The 22,516-nt window shown below is 46.4% G+C and overlaps 7 protein-coding genes across 8 annotated transcripts; 3 read left to right on the top strand and 4 right to left on the bottom strand.

Moving 5' to 3' along the window:
- Positions 1-258: 258 nt before the first annotated feature.
- E1B28_003703 (uncharacterized protein) lies at positions 259-1,315 on the top strand (the record flags this gene model as incomplete). Its single annotated transcript, XM_043148133.1, has 5 exons — positions 259-398; positions 457-652; positions 712-795; positions 861-1,202; positions 1,268-1,315. The coding sequence occupies 5 exons, from the start codon at positions 259-261 to the stop codon at positions 1,313-1,315; spliced, it is 810 nt and encodes a 269-aa protein (XP_043012725.1).
- A 647-nt stretch (positions 1,316-1,962) lies between these two features.
- On the top strand, positions 1,963-4,961 carry E1B28_003702 (uncharacterized protein). Its single transcript, XM_043148132.1, has 4 exons — positions 1,963-2,426; positions 2,502-2,905; positions 2,967-4,366; positions 4,433-4,961. Exons 1-4 carry the CDS (start codon positions 2,060-2,062, stop codon positions 4,602-4,604), a joined length of 2,343 nt encoding a protein of 780 aa, XP_043012724.1. The 5' UTR covers positions 1,963-2,059; the 3' UTR covers positions 4,605-4,961.
- A 455-nt stretch (positions 4,962-5,416) lies between these two features.
- E1B28_003701 (uncharacterized protein) lies at positions 5,417-7,938 on the bottom strand (the record flags this gene model as incomplete). Its single annotated transcript, XM_043148131.1, has 22 exons — positions 5,417-5,566; positions 5,641-5,784; positions 5,860-5,984; positions 6,067-6,124; positions 6,201-6,228; positions 6,303-6,337; positions 6,395-6,419; positions 6,478-6,578; positions 6,644-6,686; positions 6,742-6,757; positions 6,816-6,827; positions 6,895-6,951; positions 7,007-7,032; positions 7,105-7,130; positions 7,192-7,209; positions 7,263-7,272; positions 7,330-7,387; positions 7,440-7,494; positions 7,557-7,645; positions 7,716-7,726; positions 7,782-7,820; positions 7,889-7,938. 22 exons carry the CDS (start codon positions 7,936-7,938, stop codon positions 5,417-5,419), a joined length of 1,176 nt encoding a protein of 391 aa, XP_043012723.1.
- Positions 7,939-9,743: 1,805 nt separating this feature from the next.
- Positions 9,744-10,482, bottom strand: E1B28_003700 (uncharacterized protein; the record flags this gene model as incomplete). Its single annotated transcript, XM_043148130.1, has 5 exons — positions 9,744-9,896; positions 9,967-9,973; positions 10,054-10,065; positions 10,135-10,212; positions 10,301-10,482. The coding sequence occupies 5 exons, from the start codon at positions 10,480-10,482 to the stop codon at positions 9,744-9,746; spliced, it is 432 nt and encodes a 143-aa protein (XP_043012722.1).
- A 3,115-nt stretch (positions 10,483-13,597) lies between these two features.
- On the top strand, positions 13,598-16,192 carry E1B28_003699 (uncharacterized protein). 2 transcript variants are annotated; one of them, XM_043148129.1, is made up of 13 exons: positions 13,598-13,709; positions 13,770-14,113; positions 14,178-14,221; positions 14,287-14,368; positions 14,429-14,511; positions 14,566-14,864; positions 14,932-15,008; positions 15,126-15,144; positions 15,207-15,224; positions 15,290-15,300; positions 15,354-15,542; positions 15,622-15,936; positions 15,995-16,192. In XM_043148129.1, the coding sequence occupies exons 2-13, from the start codon at positions 13,910-13,912 to the stop codon at positions 16,157-16,159; spliced, it is 1,506 nt and encodes a 501-aa protein (XP_043012721.1). In that variant the 5' UTR covers positions 13,598-13,709; positions 13,770-13,909; the 3' UTR covers positions 16,160-16,192. The 2 variants fall into 2 exon arrangements, with proteins under 2 accessions (XP_043012721.1, XP_043012720.1); XM_043148128.1 differs by having other exon boundaries at positions 13,598-14,113.
- Positions 16,193-16,402: 210 nt separating this feature from the next.
- Positions 16,403-17,565, bottom strand: E1B28_003698 (uncharacterized protein; the record flags this gene model as incomplete). The annotated part of the gene is made up of 6 exons (XM_043148127.1): positions 16,403-16,486; positions 16,544-16,885; positions 16,943-17,026; positions 17,076-17,271; positions 17,332-17,447; positions 17,509-17,565. 6 exons carry the CDS (start codon positions 17,563-17,565, stop codon positions 16,403-16,405), a joined length of 879 nt encoding a protein of 292 aa, XP_043012719.1.
- Positions 17,566-17,654: 89 nt separating this feature from the next.
- E1B28_003697 (uncharacterized protein) lies at positions 17,655-18,453 on the bottom strand (the record flags this gene model as incomplete). The annotated part of the gene is made up of 7 exons (XM_043148126.1): positions 17,655-17,731; positions 17,788-17,808; positions 17,868-17,959; positions 18,025-18,049; positions 18,109-18,252; positions 18,304-18,330; positions 18,393-18,453. The coding sequence occupies 7 exons, from the start codon at positions 18,451-18,453 to the stop codon at positions 17,655-17,657; spliced, it is 447 nt and encodes a 148-aa protein (XP_043012718.1).
- Between the last annotated feature and the right edge of the window lie 4,063 nt (positions 18,454-22,516).

Below are 22,516 nucleotides of genomic sequence, written 5' to 3'. Positions count from 1 at the left end.
GTAGCAAGTAAAATTCACGATGCCTACGCTTTCATTGCTCAGAATTTCGAGGACGGGGATGAGATATGCCTATTTGGGTCAGAGTGTAGATGTCCGTTTTGGAGTTGGATGAACTGACGTTCCTTTACAGGTTTTCCAGGTACTGGTAACGATCATTTTGAAGGGGAGTCCTGTTCACTCATTTACTGTCCGGAGGGGTGCGTACACCGTACGAAAAATTTCCGGATTGATTGTAAGTGGATTCGGTTCTAGCCGGTCATGACACTGAGTCAATCGGGAAAGGATTCAATTGGGTTATTGAGTCGCAAAAATCTAAGTTACTTCTTCGAGATTTGGCGTCAACAAATTGAAAAGGAGCCTATTACAACATTTCCTGACACTCGATTCCCGAATATCAAGTTAGCCCCTTATACCGACATTCATCACGATTTATTTCCTGAACCTTTTCTGAATCAGATGCGTGGGAGTGTGGGATACTGTCGGCTCAGTGTTTAGTGAGATTGATGCTTTGAACATCAAAGATACCAGTCTCCCAGCGACGGTGAAGGTCGGCCTTCATACCCTCTCGCTGCAAGAGAATAGAAAGATGTTCCTTCCTACCTTATGGATGGTCCCGTCTGGAGGACTGAGAGACGGACAAATTCTCAAACAGGTAAATGAAATCTTGCTGCCGGTGCTATGGGCCTTAACTTTTCACGGAACCTTCCACAGTTTTGGTTCCCTGGAGCTCACTCTGATGTTGGCGGAGGATACAAACGCCATGAACTAGCAGATATTAGTTTATATTGGATGGCTGTGAGTCTTGCCTCTTACGCTGCATAGTTGTTCTGTAACCCATTCTGAGCGACATATTTCCCTAGGGAGAGATCGAAGACTTCGTCAATTTAGATCTCACGTTCTTACGCTCTTTCGCCCAACCTAATCCCGACCCTTGGGGTACTTCTCAACCACACAACAGCTACATGGAATTAGCTCCGATTTATCAATTCTTAGTTGGACATAAAACGTGTCTCGAATGTGGCCAAGTTTCAGCAGAGTCGGTGTTCCATGAAAGCGTCAAGTACTCGCCGCAGAAGCTCGATGCGTCTGACTATATGATTACGATGTCTGATATTGAGGAAACACTTGGATCAGGATTCCAACCTCGATACTCTCCACTGAACGAATTCGAGCAATACTGCAAGGACCATTGGGGAACAGGGGTAAGTACCTCTTCTTTTGAGGTTAATCCAGTGTCCTTCATTCACTGAATTTCTGCTCTTACTAGCTACTGGAAGCGCGTCATGGTGTGGAGAGTCCTGAAGTTCTTTGGTGACCAAGAGCCATCAGGAGGGTTCCTGGCTTACATCATGATGTGTGGGATTGAATTATTTTTTTCGTTCGTTGTTTTGCTTCATCCATTTAGTGTTTTCGATGCATGGGCGTAATCTAAGACTCGAGTGGATTCAGGAATCTGAAGTTTGATGTTGCTTGTGAGTATACGTGATATATGGCCCTGGGTACTTTCTACAAAATTTCTGTCAAAGGCGATGAGCCTGCCCTAAAACCCACCCGCCGCCACGGGACATTCATCACTCCTTTAATTTGACGCTTATTCAGGCACAATTCATTTTTTCACAGATTGTGTCGATTCAAGCGCGCTCGTCTACTAATTCACGCATATTCATCGTGATTGTGAAGGGCCATACTAGCCATTTCCCACGTATGTTGACCGCCTTGGTTTGGAAAAGTTTCCGTCGATTTTCTGCTCGTTTCAAGCAAGGACTGTAATTACTTATATCATCCTGTGGTACTGACCAGAAGATGACCACCGTACTGACTGGGTACCGAGTACTGGTAATGTCGATCCGGTCATTAAAAATGACCCAGACGTTTTTTGACCAAAAAGGCAAGTCGCGAATTGACCTGCCCTAAGCGTCCCTGTCACAGCCACACGAACCAAAGCTCGCTTAGCTTGTTCCCTTTTACTACCATCATCTACCCAAACGCTACACATCATACCTCTGGTTGTCGCACATCATACGCCAAAAAATTGACTCCTTTCTCTTCTCAATATTTCATGGAATTTGAAGCGATCGATGGCTTCCCAGGGGTTGTAGGAAGGCGGCGTGACTTCAAGCCTGGCGACGAAAAGGAGAGCAGTCTCGTTGTTTCTTTCACGGAGTACAGAGGCGAAGAGCAACCTTGTAACTCTCTCGGAACCCCTGGCGATATCTACGTTGACAAGATTGGATTCACCCTCTACGCATGTTACGATTTTGCCGGTTTCAAGGAACGTTGGTATCCATGGTGTACCACCAAGTTTGACGGGGCAAGCATTCTTGAACATCCAGAACATCGTGATTCAATTCTGTGGGTTCATGGAGAAGCGAGTTGGTGGAGAAGAAGGAGATTGGAGAATCGTTTTCGGAATACGAGAATTTTGAGTGAGTCCCCTCCTTTTCTATCCTTTCTATTTTGTCTGTCGTTTTCGCTTGAATATTTACTCAGTTCTATGAAAGAAACTCCGAAAGATTTTGTCAGAGATCTGGTCCAAAAGTCAAAACCGAAGCGAAAACCAGTGAAAGACCTAATCGATACCGATAACGACAGTGTATCATACTCGGGCAGCCGAACTGCACCAGTTACTGCACCTCCAGCTATTGGCCGCCGTTTCAATCGATCGTCCGTGCAGCTACCCACCTCAGCCATTGCTTCCAATCCCATACCCAAACCATGTTCCAAGCTTTCTCCGCCACCAACACAGCTCGCTGTACCTCCATCTCAGCCAATAGAGCCGCTCGTAGGCTTAGACTGGATTTTTGGTGGCGAGAACGCAGACAGTTCGCGGCGTCTACATGAAGAGAACGAGGCCCTGCAACGGAAGCTGAGAGAGATGGAAGAAGAAAACGTTCGCTTGCGCAGTGTATGTGTTTGTTCTTTCTTCATAGTTTTTCCAGTTTAACGTTCAAGCTTATCATTCCTAGGTCAACGCAGCACCGAGCCAGCCCACTATCCGCACTAACGAGAGCGGGAGCATGGCATTCCCATCACCACCTCCCTCCGCACATCCTGGGATTTCACATTCACGTTCCATTTCCGTCGCATATTCCCCAGCTCCTTGTGCCGAATCTCCCACTCTTCGAATCCGAACGGCGTCTCAAAAGAGAAAACGGTCCCCATCGCCACCTATAACCGCTCCAACGCCACGTCCTGTACCTCGATTGCCTTCACCGTCTACTGAGCTACCACGCTCTCCAACACCTCCACCTTTCCCTCCCCCCGAATGCCCTGCATCACCAATGGCGCTGGCGTTGGGTCCACCACTCGACAGGATATTCACACCTTCCCCACCTCCATGTCCTCCTTCGCCTAAAGCTTACAGAACCCCTTTCGAAATCGAAAAGACGACGGTACCTTCTCCCACTCCACCACCTACTACGCCGTGTCCACCGTCACCCATTATCGAAAACTCATGTGCAGCTTCACCGACGCCGACACCTGCACCTGCACCTGCGTTGAAGAAGCGTCGTATTACGCGGTCAAGTGGAGCGGAAGTAGCTAAAGCAGCCCCCATGCCAGCAGTAGTAGCGGCTTGTGGGGATCCGAACTCGGCTGGTGAACCCGCTCTACCGGTAGAGTCGGTTTCATCTGCACGAGCTTCGCGTCTATTGACTTCGGCACCGGCATCGCTTTCTACTGTCAAGTCAAAGGGGAAGCAGCAAGAGAGGGAGAAGGTGGCCAAGGCGCCGCTTCCGCCAGCACGACCACCTACCGGTTCGACGTCTGCTCACCAATACCAACGCAAGCCTACCCTTTATCCAAAATCCAAACCCAGTAATTCAGCTTCTACTTCCACTTCGCAACCAGTCGAAGTCAAGGTTAAGGAAGAACACGCTCCCACTCAGCCTTTGTTACTGCAATCGTCAGCACCGGGATCGGGTACGGTGGACAAAGTTATCGATCTGACGATGGACTCTGATTGCGAAGAGAGCACGACTAAAGTCGATGCGAAAAGATCGAAACTTGGACGGAAACCGAAAGCGGTCGAGGTTGTTATAATCGAGGATACGGATGACGAGATTCAAGAGATCAAGCCGGATGCGAATGCGAATTTAAGTGCGAGTGCGAACCCGAAGGAGAAGGCGGAGCCCATCGGGAATATCTCAAGGCATGTCAGTGTCCATGACCATCCGGAGCCGGAGGAAGAGCCAGGGATGGATATGGCCGTCGATGATTCCGCTGGCGGAGGTGTCGAGGTGAAAAAGGAACTATCCGAAACCGAGAGGTTCCCTCTTTCTCATTACCCACCTGAGAATGTACGACCTCTTTTGGTTAAGTTGATGTTCACGGAGTTCAAAGGAAGGATACGGTGTATAATTTGCTTGTGAGTTTCACCGCCACTGCTACCCGTTGTTTCGTTACTCATGTTTGCTTTTTCGTCTACCCTTAGGGCGAAGAAAGAAGTCAACAAGAGGGATTGGTTGGGAAGATGCGTTCTTGCGAAATTGCACCATTACGAACAGGAACATGCTGATCGATATAATGCACTTGCGAATGAGACGGAGGAGATGTTGAAGAACAGGTTGATGAGGCTGGCCCAGAGACTCCGTGTTGCGGCGTAAACCAATGCGGTTCGCTTCCTTCACTCCTCTTTTTACTTTTTTTTTTTTTACACGCTTTTCTCTTCCTTGTACTTACGTCGTTTTCGCTTCCTGATACTTACCCCCGACACATATGTTTTTTGATTATTTGCTATTGCTTCAGCTACATGCCTGGCTCTCCTTTTGTTTTTGTTTTCTTTCGAGTCCGAAACCATATTTATTTCAGTGTACTTTCGAAATGTACTTTCGAAATTTACTTTACAAGATGTGTTATACCTTGCTGATAATTACTACACCAGTACTTTACTTTTTACTTCACGATTCCTTCGTATGTACTTACCTCAAAATCCTCCGAATTTTGGGAGTACTCATCAATGCATATGATCAGGCTTGGTACCATGACGAACTTGAATTGACGGCTACAAATTTCCGTTCCGAAACAGACCATACTACTACTACTAAGTGTCCACGATTTTAAAAAGGATTTTCCACGGGAGAAAGATGGATAAGGGAATGTGAGGGTTGTGGGTTGTGGGTATCGTCAAAAAATACATGATATGAGTACAACTATGTCAGGGTATCTCCCAAGAACGAATGAAAGACAATGCATCGATGATAGCAAGATGAGATATAGAGAGTGTGGGGAGGGGGCGCAGCCTGGGGAAGGAGCACCACAGTGAGCAAGAAAGAACGAAAAGAAAAATGCTGCCAGGAAAGTAGACGTAAGATGATACAGATAATCCGACGAAATAGAACAAGAAAAGAAAGAAAAACTTCCCGCAACGCGATCTACAAGCCAAAACAAGTCGTCCACGAACAGCCGTAGTAGTTCCCTACACAGCTAGTTCTCCAACCAAGACCGTCCGCGGCGGAGGGCACGTCGACGAAAGACCCATAGGACTTGCAGGACTTGCATCCGCACCCGCACCCGCACCCGCATCCGCCACCACGTTGACGCTGACAATTCCACAGGTATCGGAACCCTAAGAAAGAGAAACGGAGAACTAACGTCAGAACAACCGGTAACGGGAGATAAAAAAGTCGAAATACAACAAACCTCTTCGATAATATCGCTCAAATGAATCGAGAACGACTGCGACCTTCGTTTCTCACCGTCGTTATCGTTCTTGACTTTCTCGTCCACACTCGAGGAATGACAATGGCACCCACATTTTTCACGATTCGAGTTGCGACTCTTTGTCTAACAAACGAGAAGGGATAGAGAGTGTGTGTGGTTTAGTACTAGTTCAACTTCAACGTGTGGAAGGGGGCTCACCCGAGTAGAAGTCATCGTCGCGAACTTGACATCGTCGAATAAGCTACTACCAAAGTTATTATTTTCCGCCAGAGTCCGGACGTGGGGTCTCATGTTGAGACTGGCCAGGAGGGAATTGGCATATACTGTAAAAAGGGGGGGGAAAACAGTTACATTAGAGTTCGAAACAGGGTGGGGGAGTGTAGCCCGTTGAAAACTTGGACTTACGGCGACCGATGCAGAAGAAGAACATGATATAAATGAATGTGTTGGGGGCGGCAATGATCTAAAAAGGGGAAGGGCCGGACGCCGCTGTGAGTTTGGTTGTCGAGAGGTAGAAATTGAGGACAGTAAGGTCGCACCGAGACTAATGATGCGAGAGCACAAGCACTGGAGGGTACAAGGCGAGTATCGGGTTAGCCGCAGTACCGTTTCCGGAGGAATAGATGAAGAGGGTAACTAACCTTGTCACAGCCCCGGTATTGAGCGCGTAAATGCTCTACACATAGAGATATTAGCGAAAGAGAGATAACAAGAGTAAAAAGGTGCCAGTTACGAGTTTTCGAACGAGTGTATCCGACCTAGAAGGCAGGTGTTCCCATCAGTAACAAATGGATGTTTAAGTCCATGGTGACGTACTTTCGATATCCGGTTTGCGATGAGTGCAAAAGCCAACAAAGTGCAAGGGCAATGTAGAGGTCGCTGATAGCCGCAAGCGCATTGACGGTGATTGAGAGTCCCTAGTAGACATAGACAAGAGGTAGTATGAGTCGTAGCAAGGAAACAAATCAGGGACAAGAGGTACCTTCATCTTCGCGAGGTCTTCAAAGGTTTTGACACGAATGAGACTGTAGCGAAAGAGTGAGTGCAGGAAGGTCGGAAAACGATCCACACAAGGCTCACCCATCAACCGCAAAAGCTTCGTATTAAGAGCAGGTTAGTGCGAAATGCTAGGCAAAGAACGATAAGAAACAAACTGAATATGCATACTAATACAACGATGTCAGGGCTTCCAGGTCGTCATAGATGAACATCAAGTAGGAGCCTGGAACTCACCAAACTCCGCCAACACCAAAAGACACGCTACTCCGGTGAGGGGCACACGTTTGCTCACTAAACCCGTAATCAAAACAACTTCCGCCAGGCAAGGAAAGGGAAGGTAGCTTACGTCGCCAAACACGATTCGTAAGGAAACTTAAAAGTGTGAGGGGAGGGTTAGATCAGCGCGGGGGTCGTAGTTGAGCGGAGCGAAGAGGCGACAGTCACCCTTGAACCAACAAAGCAACAAGACCCTGTGGAACATTTGTGAGTATCGGTTCCGACCCGAGTGAATAACTACTAGGATAAACTCACATTGAACAATACTTCGAGCTGATTTGTTCCGTCAGCGAAGAGCTCGTCGGATAGTTCATGACAAAACTTACGAGGAGGCTCCTGGGGAAGAACTGGTCAGTAACTGTCAATCGAACACGCTATGAAGACTGAACGCACCAAACACATTCATTAAGTGCGGCGGGGTCGTTGTGATGTGAAACAAGATAATAGTACACTAGAAAATCGGTTCTGAGTCGATGCGAGGTAGATCGTGCAGAAAGCCTAACTGGTATGCGTAATCAACATCATGTGTATAGTATCGAATGCAAAGACGAACAAAACCTGAGAAAGCGTGTTCAATGTTTGTGAGATGGACGGGGGGACTGGATGAAGTCAAAACTCACGAGTGTCTTCAATACCCACCCGTCTCGCCTGTCTTGCGGAGCGTCTGGAACGGTCCATACGAAATAATATATAACTTGGGCGCCTGTTACTGAAAACGTGAAGTAACCGAAGTTGCAGTCGACGGGTTGGAGCGTGGAGACGTCGATTGAAGCACTTACTACCGTAGAGGCTGTGGTGGGTTTCAATAAATCTGCAACTGAAGATGAAGTGACCGGGGTACTTACAACGCTGCCATCACAACGCCGAAAAGCGAAACACCCATACTAATAATCGCGAGGTGCGATGGGATCTTGAGTCAATACGAAGGAGTGCAGATGAGGGCATGACTCACGTTTCGAGAAGAAAGTTGTGTTCCGGTAGTACTACCAGGGTCAAAGACATTGGAAAAAAATCGATCTTGTGGGGGAACGACAGGTTATGGGGGATAAGGGGAACGTCGTGTTTGTGAAAGTAACCCTATAAATCATTTCAGACGCAAGGTGTGAAAACGCGAACGGTAAGGGTCTCCTGGGGATTCTCACAAGACTTCTGGAAAGAAAGAAAAGGAAGAGAGGCTAATAGCCGAAAGATTAAGTTTCTTTACTTAATACTTACTCTTATGAACTACCCATACAAACGCCTCAAAATGCACTATTCTTGATCAAGCGATCCGGCCACGCAAAAGGCCGTACGAATTGGATTTTTAAGCCTTACAGTGTGAGAATTTAGAAGCACGTAGTACCGCCGTCAAAACATGCGCGCACCAGAAGTAGAACGGCAATCGCAAGTGATTCGCATCGCGGCATGCATGTAATGTCACTCGCGGCAGAAACCCCTCGCGCTAGAAGGGGGGGGAAAGGATAATGATGTTCTCGAGGAATAAAAAAAGCCTTACGGTTTACCGACTGCAGCTTGGTCATTCTTCAGTTGTTAAAGCACACAATTCCACATCAAGTTCCCATGTCATGTCACTGTCAAAAGGTTATGAGCCTTTGAAATTTGAAGGAAATTAAAATGACCAATGACGTCGGCTTCAGCTTTCATTCAGGGTCGACCGTCGACCGAAATTTCCTTTGGAATTTGATTGAGAGCGCGCACCCTCCTTTCTACTCCGATGCCCCAAAACCTGAGAGTAACGAATTCTAATCTAAAAAGTGGTCAGAGGGAATTTGGAGAGGTATACTTGCTCACAAGTAAAGGTACGTACACCATGCATAAAATATTCAACCCATCATTGAGAGAAGCAAGTAATGTCGGTATGTTTCAGGGTCAAAAGCCCAACTTCTTTTAAAACTTCCTTATGGTACGGCACTCCTCTAGTCTCCATTCCTACGTGCTACGCCGTGAATTGACATTCCTGGGAGTTAGGTGGCCAAAATGCAAATACGCTAATGTTAACCTGTTCCTATTCGGATTCAATAGAAGATCTAGAAGAAAAACAAAAATAGGAGCACACCACCACGACTAGGTCTCGCAATCCATCGATTGGACGACTTTGAGGCCAACTTGGGAATGTCATTTCTGGTTGAACTATAGAACAGCTGGCGCTCTGATCCAAGTGAGCTGTGAATGAAAGAGATAGTGGTCATATTCGAATATCATGGTAGCGTTGAAGCGTGGGCCGGTGACCGTGACACTGCACGGGCTCGTTCACGTGCAAAACTGAATATAATAGCAAATTCTCACACTTCTCAAACAGGATTTTCGTTTTGAACTTTTCGCTGTCTGCAGCCGTCCTACCTTCATCCGGACAGTTTCATAAACTAGGCTCAGGCATCCGGAAAACTCACCCAGAGATGGGTGAAATTTTGGTCTGATCTATCTGGATGGTCCCTCCAGCCCAATTTCAATTTGTATATCCGATGCGAATTGCCATGCGCCGGGGTCCTCGGGGAACCACGCATTTTTCTGTGGAGATATTATTCCCGGGTTGACACATCGATATCTGTCGTTGTTCGTCATGGTCAATTGTTCGTTTCAAGTACAAAGATAAGTACAACCTTATAATTAGGTTCCCTTTGTCTGGTGCCCGTTTCATAACTATGTACATTGGCTGCACCCTGAGAGTTCCACTCCGGGGGAAAATTTACGATAAACATAAACCCTACAAGTTTCAACTCTCAGACCGCAACGCCACCAACTCAACCGTATCCACAGTCTCAGCATCTCCAAATGTTTGATAGCGCCGAGTCGTACGGCCTACATCCTTACTTCGCATGAACCGAGGTACCAGTCGAGAGTTGACCGCTGGGGAAGTTGGCCAAGTCAATGCACGAGAGCCGTTGAAGGAGTACTCGTTTTTGGAGAACTTCTTGAGATTGAGGGTTATTCTGGACATCATGGTTACCTAGGTTGAGAAACTGTATAATATAAGTTGGCAGTAAGCGCAATTTGATAACTTGAAGTGGCGGAGAGGTACGAAATACGTACCGTGATCCTGTTATGATATAGAAGGCCCCGGAAAAGGGTTATGTTAATGTGAAGGGAACGGATAGATAGATACTGCTTATTACTCACAGCAGTTCCAATCTACGAAATCGGAAAACAAACCGAATAAGTACTGGCAAAGTCAGCCAGAAGAAAACCCGTATAATTTACTGGGCTGCAACATTCTTCAATCCATCCGGTGCGAATACAATCATAAGCGTCAATGCCAGCGTCACCGAGAATATTACTCTGCACAAGAAAATAATCACGAAAAAAGGGTTAAAATGGCGATTAAAAAATGATTAATTTACGACAAAATTCCACCCGACACACTCACGAATAATACAAAAGCCCATCCTCCAAAAGCCTCTTGGCAATCTTCGACCGACTTTCCCCACGTATAGACGGGTACGTTCTGTAGAACGTCAACCCAATAACCACCGTGTCGTATACGAGCGGAAGCCAAGCGGTGGAAGATGCCAGGACACTTTCAGCGTTATTCCTAGCGTCGAATATCATTGTACATGCTGCCAAGACCCCTCTCCCCCGTTAACCACCAGACGGCCACAAAAGTTCACGTAACGACTCACCGTGGACATCTCGATTTGTATGGTGTACCGCTGCACGGAGTGGTGGTGGGCAGGGAGGGAAAGGATCCAAAATCCGGTTTCAGAGATATGTAGATATGAACGGAGGAATAGGTTATAATAGACAGAGAACGCACGTATTCCCTTCGTGAGTAACCATGCGTTGATTCCGAATTGTGTGGCTAGTATGGATCCGACACCGAATACAATGGCGAGTCGGTGTTTGTAGAGGGCGTAGATTCTACGGAGGGCGGAGGGGGGGAAGGTGAGGTATGTGAGAGTGAGGAAGGCTGCTACGGTGGGCTCTCACCGTAGAAGCATCATTAACCCGACTACGTCCACGCCTATCAAGGTCATGGATCCTTCGTATCTGATGAAATGGCGGCACCTGCCGTGGATTGATTATTCAGTTATTCCCAAGACATGTGGGGAAAGGAAAACGAACGTCTGAACAGCAGTGAGACATGCTAAGAACTCAGAAGAGAGATCTTTGAAACGTACCTCTTCATCCCACACAGGCGACAAATATGCTGGCAAGAAGACAAACTGAGAACAGAGAGAACCGGGGCAAAGTAAGAGAGGGGGGATACCGAAGAGATTAACGATAAACCCCAGCGGTGTAAGATATCGGTTCTAATCGTCCGTCATAACCCGGTTCCCAATCGAAAGCCATTCTGAATGAACTGACCAGTAAGAATAGATAGCTGACTATTCGGCGGACAACAGGGCGTCGGTCAGTACGGGTATTGGCATTGAGGTTGGAGCACTCGTACTCACTAAGTCCCTTTGGTCCCAACCAGATGTATTGAACCTGTTGGTGAGCGTTGGCACCTGCGACCCTTTGAGTGAAATGGAGTGGGACAAGCTGTACTCACCTCTGTAGTAAAAGTATCGACATGGTCCCATATCATAACAGTGAAACCAGCAAACCCGACACACTTCAAACATCCAAAATTGATGGACATTTCCCTCTTTTTTATATTAATTTCGACATGATGACTCACGTTGGTGATAAAACTGCAAACCAGAACGAAGACGAGTTCAAGCAGTTAGAGTAGACTCAGGATGCAAGCAAAGGTGACAAGATTACTCACTACAGTCGATAATCCTCAACAGGATCGACTAATACGCCGCTGGGCATTGTGTAGGGGGGGGAACAAAGTGGGGAGTGAATTGACTATCACCCAATTTGAATTTATACCCGACTGGCGGCGACAAGGTTTGATATCCAAGTCGCTCGAATCGGGGAAATCAAACTCGCAGGAATAGATACTTTCCGCACTTACTAAGCTCTTGACACAATCGATATTGAGATCGCGTGACAATATAAAAAGTATCAATAGCGTACGCCGTCTTTGACAGTTTCCCTGCGCCACGAACAGAATATGTCAGTCGTGTGTTGCCAGGAGCTCAAAACCCGATGCAAGAGACGGGAAGTAGGTCGCGTGGGTCCTTGGGAACGGATTGTTGATCTTTTCCCATTTATTATGATATCTTGTACAGCTAAAACCGTTCAAAAACCTCATCCAGGCGTGCCGTGGGGACTTCAATTATCATTTACGTGATGTGAATGAATTCCCAGCCTCCCGAACCGGCTTTCAAGTTGTTGCCGATTGTGGCTGGCGAGGTCACCAAAGAAGCCTGTGCAAAGAGTTGCGGTCAGTCGTGTTATTAACACAAGTTGAACACAAGACTGACTTTCATTCGAAATGCGGGAAGTGGGTAACCTAGAACGTTAGTAACTGTTTGAACGAGTGGCGTGTGGTGTCGGGGAGGCTGTAAGTTAAAAGGAGCATTAATCGTCCCCATCCCTACTAATGGCGTACCGGCACCGTCAGATCGAGCGACTCCCAGCTCATTGACGCCTTAAATCGTAGGTTTTGACGGTATCTGACGGTATTCGGCGGGTGACGGACAGGATTACAGAGGTTGCACAAAGGTGCCTTGTTTTGGTTTCCTATTTTCGGGAACTCGTCCAACATTCGTGTATGAACCCCGCCTAGGACTCGCAATCCGTAAATTGGACGACTTCGAGGCCGCCTGGGAATGGCATGTCTGGTTGAAATAGAAAACGACTGGTGCATTCCAGGGTGAGCTGTGAATGGGCTGTGAATGGAAAAGATGATGATGATATCATGAGAAAGAACTGCTCACAGCTCGTTGACAGCTGTACGTGGATTGTACGTGTATATGTAGCGTAATATCCGTGCGGCACTGACTGCGGTACTGAGAAGTACGGCACGATGGTTCGGCACACGCTGGTTGAAAAACAAAAGTCGTGGGGCCAGTGACCGTGACACGCTCGTTCACGTGCAAAACTGAATACAGTAACAACTTCTCACACTTCCCAAACAGGATTTTTCGTTTGAACCGTTCGCTGTCTATTAATTGTACCAGGACATCAAGCTTCAGTCATTCCAATGGGCCTAGTTTCAATCCGTTTTTCGTCGAGCGCAAATTCAATTCACTTGTTCCCGGATCTGTGTTGTGCAGCGCGCTCCTGGGCTACCACCTGAGCGCTTGAGCGCATGAGCGTGTGCATATGTCGACGCCGGTGTCTAGGCTTTGATTTTTTCCTGCAGGCTCAAGCCTCAAATAGCACGGCGTCTTTTCCAGTCCTACAAAACTAATATCTTCAGTCTCAGCATGTTAGGACGCTCGAACTGCCACGATCCCGCACGAGTCTAGGTAAGTTATGGCGCGTTCTGTATCCATAATCCCGGTGACACTGATGCCATCTGACTGCTGCGAACAGGATTTCGGAACCGTTTGAATCGATGAGGAGACAGGATCAGTCGTTGGGTTTACCCATAGAGACAGTGTAAGCGTTTTCCTTTCTTTCCCTGCGCGTCCTCAGTGTTTCTCCTTTTTCGATCCAAGCTAAAAGCTGATCATTTATCAATCCCAGTTCTAATGATTCGCCGTAATCGGATTACAACTTGAATACGGGCTCGGGGTAAACGGATGTTAAGGATAGAATGCACAGCACCTTGCCGGTAAGCCACGCAATCGTCATTTTTCAGGCATGCAAATTGATACAACTGTTAGTTCTTGACGTGCGAATCAATACCCGCGCGCCAAAATCAGGATAAAAATGACCAAATATAAAACTCGTCAGACATCAATCGCCATCTTATATATAGTTGATTGAAAGGAGCCGTGAGATAAAGTCGTTATTCCCGACCACCATGATTCTCGTTAACCACCTGGGTTTCGCAGATATCACAAGCCTTGTCTTTGGCCTTGTCACCGGCTCTCTCGCCGGCATCTTCGTCTACCGCATCGTTCTCAAACACCTTTTAGCCGCCGATGCTCTACCACTCAACGGTCCATCAAACAAGAGCAAGATATTCGGGGTCATGCACGAGATACAATCCTCTCCGGATCCTGGTAAGCTGTATGAAGATTGGGCGGCGGCGTATGGACCCGTATACAAGGTTCCGACGCTCTTTGGTCGATCGAAGATTGTGCTGTTGGATCCAAAGGCGCTTAGCCAGTTCTATGCAAAGGAAACTACGGTATACGTGGGGGCACCGTCTACGAAGAGATTTATTGCAAGGATTGTGAGTTTCAGACGTACGATTCAGTGGAGGTTTAGCTGACCGTTTTTCGAAAACCAAACCACAGTTCGGAAAAGGGCTGCTTTGGGCTGAAGGGGAGAGCCATAAAAGGTAGTAGAATTTTCGTTTGTGGATACTGCGTCTCATTTGGGACTAATTCTCTTTGACGCTGTTAGACAACGGAGAGCACTTACTCCAGCCTTCAGTAACGCTGCACTTCGAAGACTTACCAGCGTTTTCTATGACTCAGCATACAAGGTTCCTTTTTGCTTCGTGTTCAACCCAACCGTGAAATCACTGACATCCGGTTCGTACCAGCTCAAATCATATTGGGATAACGAATTAGAAAACAACCCTGACGGTGACGTTATCGAAGTGCAGCATTGGATGAATCGTGTCGCGTGAGTCGTGCCAATCACGAGTCACTTGTGAAGTGCTGATTTAAGTTCCTCCAGTCTCGACAGCCTTGGTATAGCCGGATTCTCCCACAACTTTGAGTCTCTGGAGGGTAAACGGTCAGCCATCGGTGACGCCTTCGAAGCCCTTGGGCGAGCTCCCCCAACTAAGCTTTCTGGAATGATATTCCTACTCCAATTTGTGTTTCCGTGGGCGGGTTATATACCCACTGAAAGGAATGTGCTGCTGTTGAAGATGAAAAGGACTATGAAGGAGATTGCGAATGAGATGCTGGAGAAGAATAAGAAAGTGGAAGAGAGTTCAGGAGGAGGAGATAAGTCGATCATTGGATTATTGAGTGCGCTTTTCCTTTCCGCTGTTCTTATACTATTAACAGCTCTAACTTCTCCTTTGCTTCTATGTAGTCAAAGCAGAGAACACGAGCAAAAAGGGTGATGGTGATAATAAACTGCACATGACAGCGGAAGAAGTTGCAGCTCAGGTACCCATGTTTCGCATTTTTACATTTACCTTTGCTTAACACATATCGCCATTAGATGGTGCGTAGAATCGCTTTTCCTACGTTTAATTAATCGCCTCAAATTCTTCCTGCGTAAAGAATGTGCTCCTCGTGGCAGGTATGTGGTTTCGTTCTGTATTTCAATACATATTTTTCGAGACTCACTTTCCCCACACGCAGGATACGAAACCACTTCCAGTACGCTGACCACTTGTGTTTGCGTTACCACCCGTTCTAAAGTTAGACTACCATCTTTATCACAGTCAGCCTCACGGTATGTATAATTGTCGTTGAAAACCAGCCCCCCGCTGACACCCAATCTCACAGTGGGCGCTCATCGAACTAAGTAAATCCCTTGCGAAGCAAGACCTCCTCCGTAAGGAACTTCTCGGTACAAACGACGGACATGACCCCGAATGGGACGATCTCATGACAGCCGACAAATATCCCTACTTGGATGCAGTCGTTCACGAGACGTTGAGATTACATCCACCAGTAGCCGAGACGACGAGAATGGTAAAGTATCCATTTCTTCCATCCACCCTATCCTCCAGGTCGATATATAATATACTCATCTCTTTTTGACACATGGCAGGCATCCGAAACAGACGTGCTCCCCCTCTCGATGCCCATTATCACTAAGGACGGAAAGGAACTCACGTCTTTACCTGTAGCCAAAGGTACCCACCTCACCTCGCCTATCTCATGCCTGAATCGCTCCGAATTGGTGTGGGGGAAACGGGCAAAGGAGTTCATCCCCGAACGTTGGATAGCTGGGAATCACGGTTTCGAAGAGTCTGAGGTGATCCCAGCTAGTGCGAAATCGATCCAGGGACATCGACATCTGTTGACGTTCAGCGATGGACCGAGGATCTGTTTAGGAAGGAACTTTGCGCTTTCTGAGTTTAAGGTTTGTCTCTACCGGTTCAATCTGCCACGAGGTATGGTTGAGTTGAACGTGCGTTTAGGCGGTCCTCTTTGTTCTTATCCGGAACTACAGTTTCGAGTTCCCTAATGGACCAGACACGAAGATTTCAATCGCTCGTGCTCTTCTACCACGCCCGACGGTGGAAGGTAGCCAAGGTTTAGGACCGAAGGTACCTCTGAGGGTAAGAAAGGTGGAGGCGGAATAGGCATAGGGAGATCGGGATGTATGTTTTCTATGTACCCAAGTTTCTAGGCTTGCTTTCTCATAAGATACCTAATCGTAATGAAGGATGGTTGAGAGAACTAGGATTGTATGAGCTTCTTGCAGGATGATTCGTCCAACATATTCAATTATAGCGGTCGAAACCTCAGAACATATCTCTCTTGGTGATTTAACAAGTACACAGGCAACATACCAGAAGTCAAGATCGGATTACCACTATTAAAGCTTAAAGCCCCAAGGTCTTTTTCAAAACAGCGAGTGGTTGCAAAATAATTTGAGGGCTTTCGATACCATGGCGTCCTGCGTTCAACTAAAGAAAGCATAATCAGCAATGGAAGAACATCTAGCAATCAAAAGGAGTAGTTACCCCAGTTCCCCAATGGTCCTTGCAATATTGCTCAAATTCGTTCAACGGGGGGTATTGAGGTTGGAATCCACTTCCGAACTTTTTCTCAACGATAGACATGGTGATCATATAGTCAGGAGAATCGAGTTTCTGGGGCGAGAACTGGATGCTTGAATGGAACACTGCCTGTGGGGTAAGCTGGCCACTCTCGAGGCGCGTTTCATGGCCTATGATTGGTTTCAGAACTGTAGAGGTCTCCTCGTAGGCATTGTGAGGCTGGGAAGTGCCCCAAGGGTCGGGATTAGGTTGGGCGTAGGAGCGTAGGAACTCGAGGTCCAAATTAATGAGATTTTGGATCTCTCCCTGAAGAATCGTAGCGGGATTAAATAAATAGTTCGGGCCGGAACTGTTCACACTTACCGCCATCCAATAGACGCTGATATCTGCTAGTTCATGACGCTCATATCCTCCGCCAACGTCAGAGTGAGCTCCGGCAAACCAAACCTATGGAAGCTTGAGGGATAGCACCGGCGTCTGGAAGACTCGTCTTTACCTGCTTAAGAACCTGACCATCCTTCAATCCTCCGGATGGAATAGTCCATAAAGTCGGGAGGAATCTTTTCCTATTTTCTTGGAGAGAAATTCCATGGAGGGCAACCTTTATGGTGGGCGGGAGACTTGTATCTTTGATATTCAAAGCATCAATTTCACCGTAAACGGATCCGACAGTGTCCCACACCCCAACGCATCTTTGTGACGAAAGAATCAATCAAACAGGTTGCCCACTGTTCGTTTGAAAAAAAACTTACTTAATATCAGGGAAGCGAGTGTCCGGGAATTTCTGAGTGGGTTCATTGTCAACGAGTTGGCGCCAAATCTCGAAGAAGTAACTCAGATTTTGGCGACTCAACAGGCCAATGGCGTCCTGATTGTTTAAGCTCAGAATCCAAATGACCTCCGCGTCTCAAAAGGCGTAAAGTACTCACGATCAATCCGGAAAGTTTCCGGGCAGTGTAAGCACCTCTGGAAGGTGGTGAGGACATGAATTCGAAGATAATCTCAGTGTCGTTTACCTGGAAAACCTGGAGAAGAGGGTTAAGTCCTAGAGGGTTGTCTGCAAGATAATAGGTGCTCACCCAAAAATACAGATTTCGTCTCCATCCTCGAAGTTTTGCGCAATAAAAACATAGGCATCACGAATCTTACTCGCTGTAGAATGTGGTATGGTAATGAATGGTTCTGGTTCGATGAAGGAGTAACCTCACCGACGGCGGTACCCAAGGCCTCTGTGTCGTTGAGGTGGTATTAGCGAAATCATAGTTTGCTGTAAGGCGGAAGAACCCACGTAATACATCTGCCCCTGTCACCTGATCTCCATCAAAGTTCGCTTCGGAACCCACGCCACTCTGATAGAAAACAATCTGTTTGTTCCCATTTCTGTACAGTCGCGTGGTATTCCCTTTAGTGAGTCGTCGACTTTTACTTCCCCAAGCACTACTCACTTGTCGTAAGGCAGAACGGAGCGCGCTATCCATTGTACAAGGATCAGATGGCATGTCAGGATATCGGATAAAAGAAAAACACACAAAGACGCAAGACGTTCGTGGCATACTGCGCGTGGACAGGACCGCCATCTACAGAATCTAACAAGGTAGTGACTCCACCAAGCGGGGTTCCACCAAGCGGGGCTCCACCAAGCGAGGCTCCACCAAGAAGGCCACCAGTTGCTTCTAAAGATGGTCTCAGAAGACGGTAAAGAGAACTATAATGGAATAACATACGAGAAGCCTGAGTGTCTCCAGAGCCTTCTACAAAGTGGGTGGATTTTTGAGTTCGATCCATGGCCCAACTTGAAGTCACTTCAGCTTACCGGACAGTGATCCATCCATACCGGTGCCGTCGCAAAAAACGAGGAGAGTTTTTGGAGCCATGTCAAGGAGTATCAGTGATGTTTGTTAGACTGAGGAGGGATTCAATGCCAGGCTTTTATACATCTTGGGCTGCTTTGTTCCCAGTTTAGAGGATGGCGACTTCCATCTTCTGGAATTCCTAGCTTCGAGCACCCTGTCAATCCGATTGTCAATTTACGTGTGGAGTTTAACCGGCCCGAAAGTCAGTTTGGGTGTCGAATTGCGACAACATGACCGTGATTTAGATTCCATGATCCATGTCAAGTTGATTTGGGGTGATCATCGTCGATATCGATACCTATCATGAATGACCCCGGGGCAAAACAACCGACATCGATATTACACTTGTCTTGTCATAGAAAGTCAACTTGACAGTTCTATCAGATCGAATGTCCATTCCTTAGACCCAACGTCTGGTAGCGAGAGAAAAGAGAAAGGTAGAAAACTAATGACAGGCATCATCGTGCCTTGGCCTTGCGTTACGACAACGTTACGATTCCCATATTACAATTTCAACCGGACAACCAGGAGATCCAGAGGTACAAGGCCCGCGTTCGGTCAGACGGATATCTCTGAGGGCTGCTCCAATCAGAATACGGCATTGTCTTTTTCATAACACATGCCTTCTTACCACGGCGCCAAAATAAAAGTTGACCCTTGTAACTTCGTATCATGGAATGAAACTTGGGAGATTCATGGAGAGAAAATTTCCATTTAAGTTCACTGCAGGTTTACACGATGAACAAGAAGCTAATAGTAATAACTGCTGTTGCGTGCATTTTGATTAATAATCTCACTGTTGCGACGTCGCTCTCAACTTGAGATGTCTTGAGATATCTTGAGAATATCTCAAAGGTCTCAAATGGCATATAACGGATGACCCTCTGCCTACACATGGGTGTAACACAATCAAAATTGCTATCACCAGGATTATGCTCAATCTTAGCTTAATATACAAAATAGCAATCTCAGTAACATAGAAATTGGTACTTGATTCATGAGATATTGAGATTGAGATATTGAGATTAAGATTTCTTTTTGAGATAATGAGATATTTTTTGAGATAACTAGATGTAAACTTTGAGATAATGGCATGTACTGTTGAGATAATAAAATATGGGAAGGCCAATTTTTATTGAGATCTTTGAGATATTCTCAAGATATCTCAAGACATCTCAGGTTGAGAGCAACATCACAACAGTGAGATCATTAATCGAAATGTATGCATTTACTGGTAATCACAGAGTCCATATGAGAACATTGATTCCTCAGATCAAGATATCACACTTTCCCGATGCCGGTGTACATCTCCCAGTTACTCCTATCACCCTTAGTCCCAAAAGCAGCCATCAAGACCAAATGAACATATTCCAACTTCATCATTGGAGTAGGGAGTCCCGCAGAGCATAGCCACGTATCATGTGTAGTTCAGTAGTGTAGGTGCATAGTTGTGCAGTAGACGAGATCATCGAGACCATCACTGACCATCATATTCAGATTGCTACGTTAGACCACTCCATCTTGGTGACGAGAGCGTGATTCGACAACCTTAGGCATCAGGAACAGGTATAATGGATTCACAAAAAGAGGCATTGACGGGAAGGCAAAGAGACAAAAGAGGTCACTTCACAAGAAGTGAAAGCTCAAACGCTCCTACAATATCATCGGTAGCAACACCAGGATCGTCGTTCAGGTTTTCATCAGTGGAAGAAGTAACGGACACACCAACAACATCGCCAGCCAAGCCCAGCACCAGCACCCTACCGGAAGGACATAGAACGTGGATTGATTACACAGCAACAATGAGAGGACTGAACTACGTATCACCATCAACACCACCCTCGAGAATCCCATCTACATGGCCAAGCACTGCTCCAAGCAGACAAACAACCCCAGAACCAGAAGCAGTACCATTACCAGGAAACACATGCAGACCAACATTCACACACATGTCATTAGCAACAGAAGCATTGGAATTTAAAGGAGAGATAAGAGAAGAAATGAGTTCAAGAGATTTCTTAAAAAAAGCAGAAGTATGGCTCTTGATGATGAACATAGCAGAGAATCGGTTTACAAAAAAGGTACACCTGTTCTTCAAAGATGGAAGTAGAGTCCAGCGATGGTACGACAAACTAGAGGACACATCGAAAGGAGAGGATTGGGACACATTCAGAGATTTATTCTTGCAGGAATTCCCAGCTAAAGAAATGGCGGAAGTGTCAGAATCAGAAATGAGAAAGGAGTTGCTGGCAATGAGGCTAACAACGGAGGAACTTGGAACCAAGGACAAAAATTCCAAACAGTGGACACACTGCAAGTTCGCAGATACGCTACTGGAATATGCTAGAGCAGCAGGAATTGCAACGACATCGACAGACATTCTCAGCGTCCACAGAAACTTGCCACGTATCTTGTGAAGACAAGTAAAGGACATGGCGAAGAACTGGACTGATTTTGTGAAGGAAATTAAAGCAGTGGATAGTGACTGGATCAGAGTCGAGAAAGCATGCTTGGCAACAAGGATCAACATCTAGACATCTAGCCTGCCAAGGCTGTTGCTAGTGTAATCTAGATCTGATATAATTCCCCTAGATCTGATCTACAATCTGGAAGTGTCTAGAATGGTCTAGAACAAGTCCAATGGTCCACTCCATCTTTGGAATATCTAGTGATGTGATAAGATAAACACATGGCACAGATAAGATAAATGTTAGATAGGGATAAGACAGTGAAATCTGTGACAGGAGCCACACGCCATCCAACGAGCTTATGATATTCCTGATAGCACCAGGAACACTACCACCAGGATCAGGAGAGTGCTTTCGATGTGGAAAGGCTACCCATGGCAGGGGAATTGCATGTACCTCGACAACGACTATAACGGATCTAGAGGGAAAATATAGGAACTTCATACAAACAGAATTAGGAGCATACCGAAAAGCCATTGCAGCAGTAAATGTGGTGGAGATGGAAGATAGTGAATGGATGTTTGCAGGATACAGCTCGGGAAAAGTGGAAGGGTCGACAGAGTAGACAGCAACCGTACGATCCAGGAGACGAATTCTCCTTTCTTGGACACTTGCAGCAAAACATATGTACTGCCAAATGAAAGCAATATCATCGATATGTTTCTTGTGCAAAGAGTCAGAAGCTGTGTAAGCAAACCTTTTGAGTGTAAGGTGGAATTGATTGACGGGGATAAGAGAGTACAAGTAGTGACAGGAATGGTGGACAATGGTGCAATAGTCATAGGCTTGAGTAAAGAAGTATATGAGAAAACAAGAACAGAATTGGAGGATGGGGGAGTTCAAAAAAGTGGATGCGAATGGCAGACGGTGCATTAGTACCAGGGATAGCAAACTGGGAAGGGACGGTAAAGGTGAATGGTATCGAAGTGGGAGTATCATTGGAAGTCTTCGACAGTGGTGGACACTGGGACTTTTGTTTGGAAAACCATTGCTGGAACAATTCAAGGCCATGCATGACTATGAAAAGGACACCATGATAATCAGGAAAGGAAAGGAAAAGAGAACTGTGTTCAATGAAGGGTTAGGAAAGAAAATCGAAATGAAACCATTAGTGGCAAGTACATCAGAAGAAACGGAAGACGTGAAAGACGCACAGAAGGAAAACAACACAAAGGAAGTGTCCAACAATAACAACAAGGATGACAGCTCACATGCTATGTCAACAGATCCAACGTCGACATCAGATGCAACCCCGGTCTGTGTGGTCACTGACCTAGTGGACGATGATGAATTAGGACCTGATATCATACCCAAGGCGCTGGATAACACTGAACCAACATCATACAGAATATTTACATGGAATGAAGGAGAACGAAGAGCTTTCAGACCAGAAAGAATAACAGAGGTCCTACAACAAGTAAAAATCAGAAAGCATCTAACAAAGGAAGAAAGAGAGAGGGCTGAAAATCTGTTGAAAGAGTATGCAGATTGCTTTGCTCTATCCATCAGCGAGTCAAGGGGGTGGTCCACAGACTCCAAGTACCAGAGGGAGCAAAATTCTGAAAGAAGGTCCATCAGAGGCCACTCACAACCAGAGCAGGAATACTTCCATGGAA

This window comes from Marasmius oreades, chromosome 2 (genome assembly GCF_018924745.1).
Source record: "Marasmius oreades isolate 03SP1 chromosome 2, whole genome shotgun sequence".
Lineage (NCBI taxonomy): Eukaryota > Fungi > Basidiomycota > Agaricomycetes > Agaricales > Marasmiaceae > Marasmius > Marasmius oreades.
This window is presented reverse-complemented; position numbering and strand designations above follow the sequence as displayed.

Coding starts and splice junctions, on each gene's coding strand:
- E1B28_003702 (XM_043148132.1), top strand. CDS start 2,060: ATGGAATTTGAAGCGATCGATGGCTTCCCAGGGGTTGTAGGAAGGCGG. Junction 2,427..2,501: donor TCGGAATACGAGAATTTTGA/GTGAGTCCCCTC, acceptor GTTCTATGAAAG/AAACTCCGAAAGATTTTGTC. Junction 4,367..4,432: donor ATACGGTGTATAATTTGCTT/GTGAGTTTCACC, acceptor GTCTACCCTTAG/GGCGAAGAAAGAAGTCAACA.
- E1B28_003699 (XM_043148128.1), top strand. CDS start 13,739: ATGATTCTCGTTAACCACCTGGGTTTCGCAGATATCACAAGCCTTGTC. Junction 14,369..14,428: donor TCTATGACTCAGCATACAAG/GTTCCTTTTTGC, acceptor GGTTCGTACCAG/CTCAAATCATATTGGGATAA. Junction 14,512..14,565: donor CATTGGATGAATCGTGTCGC/GTGAGTCGTGCC, acceptor AAGTTCCTCCAG/TCTCGACAGCCTTGGTATAG.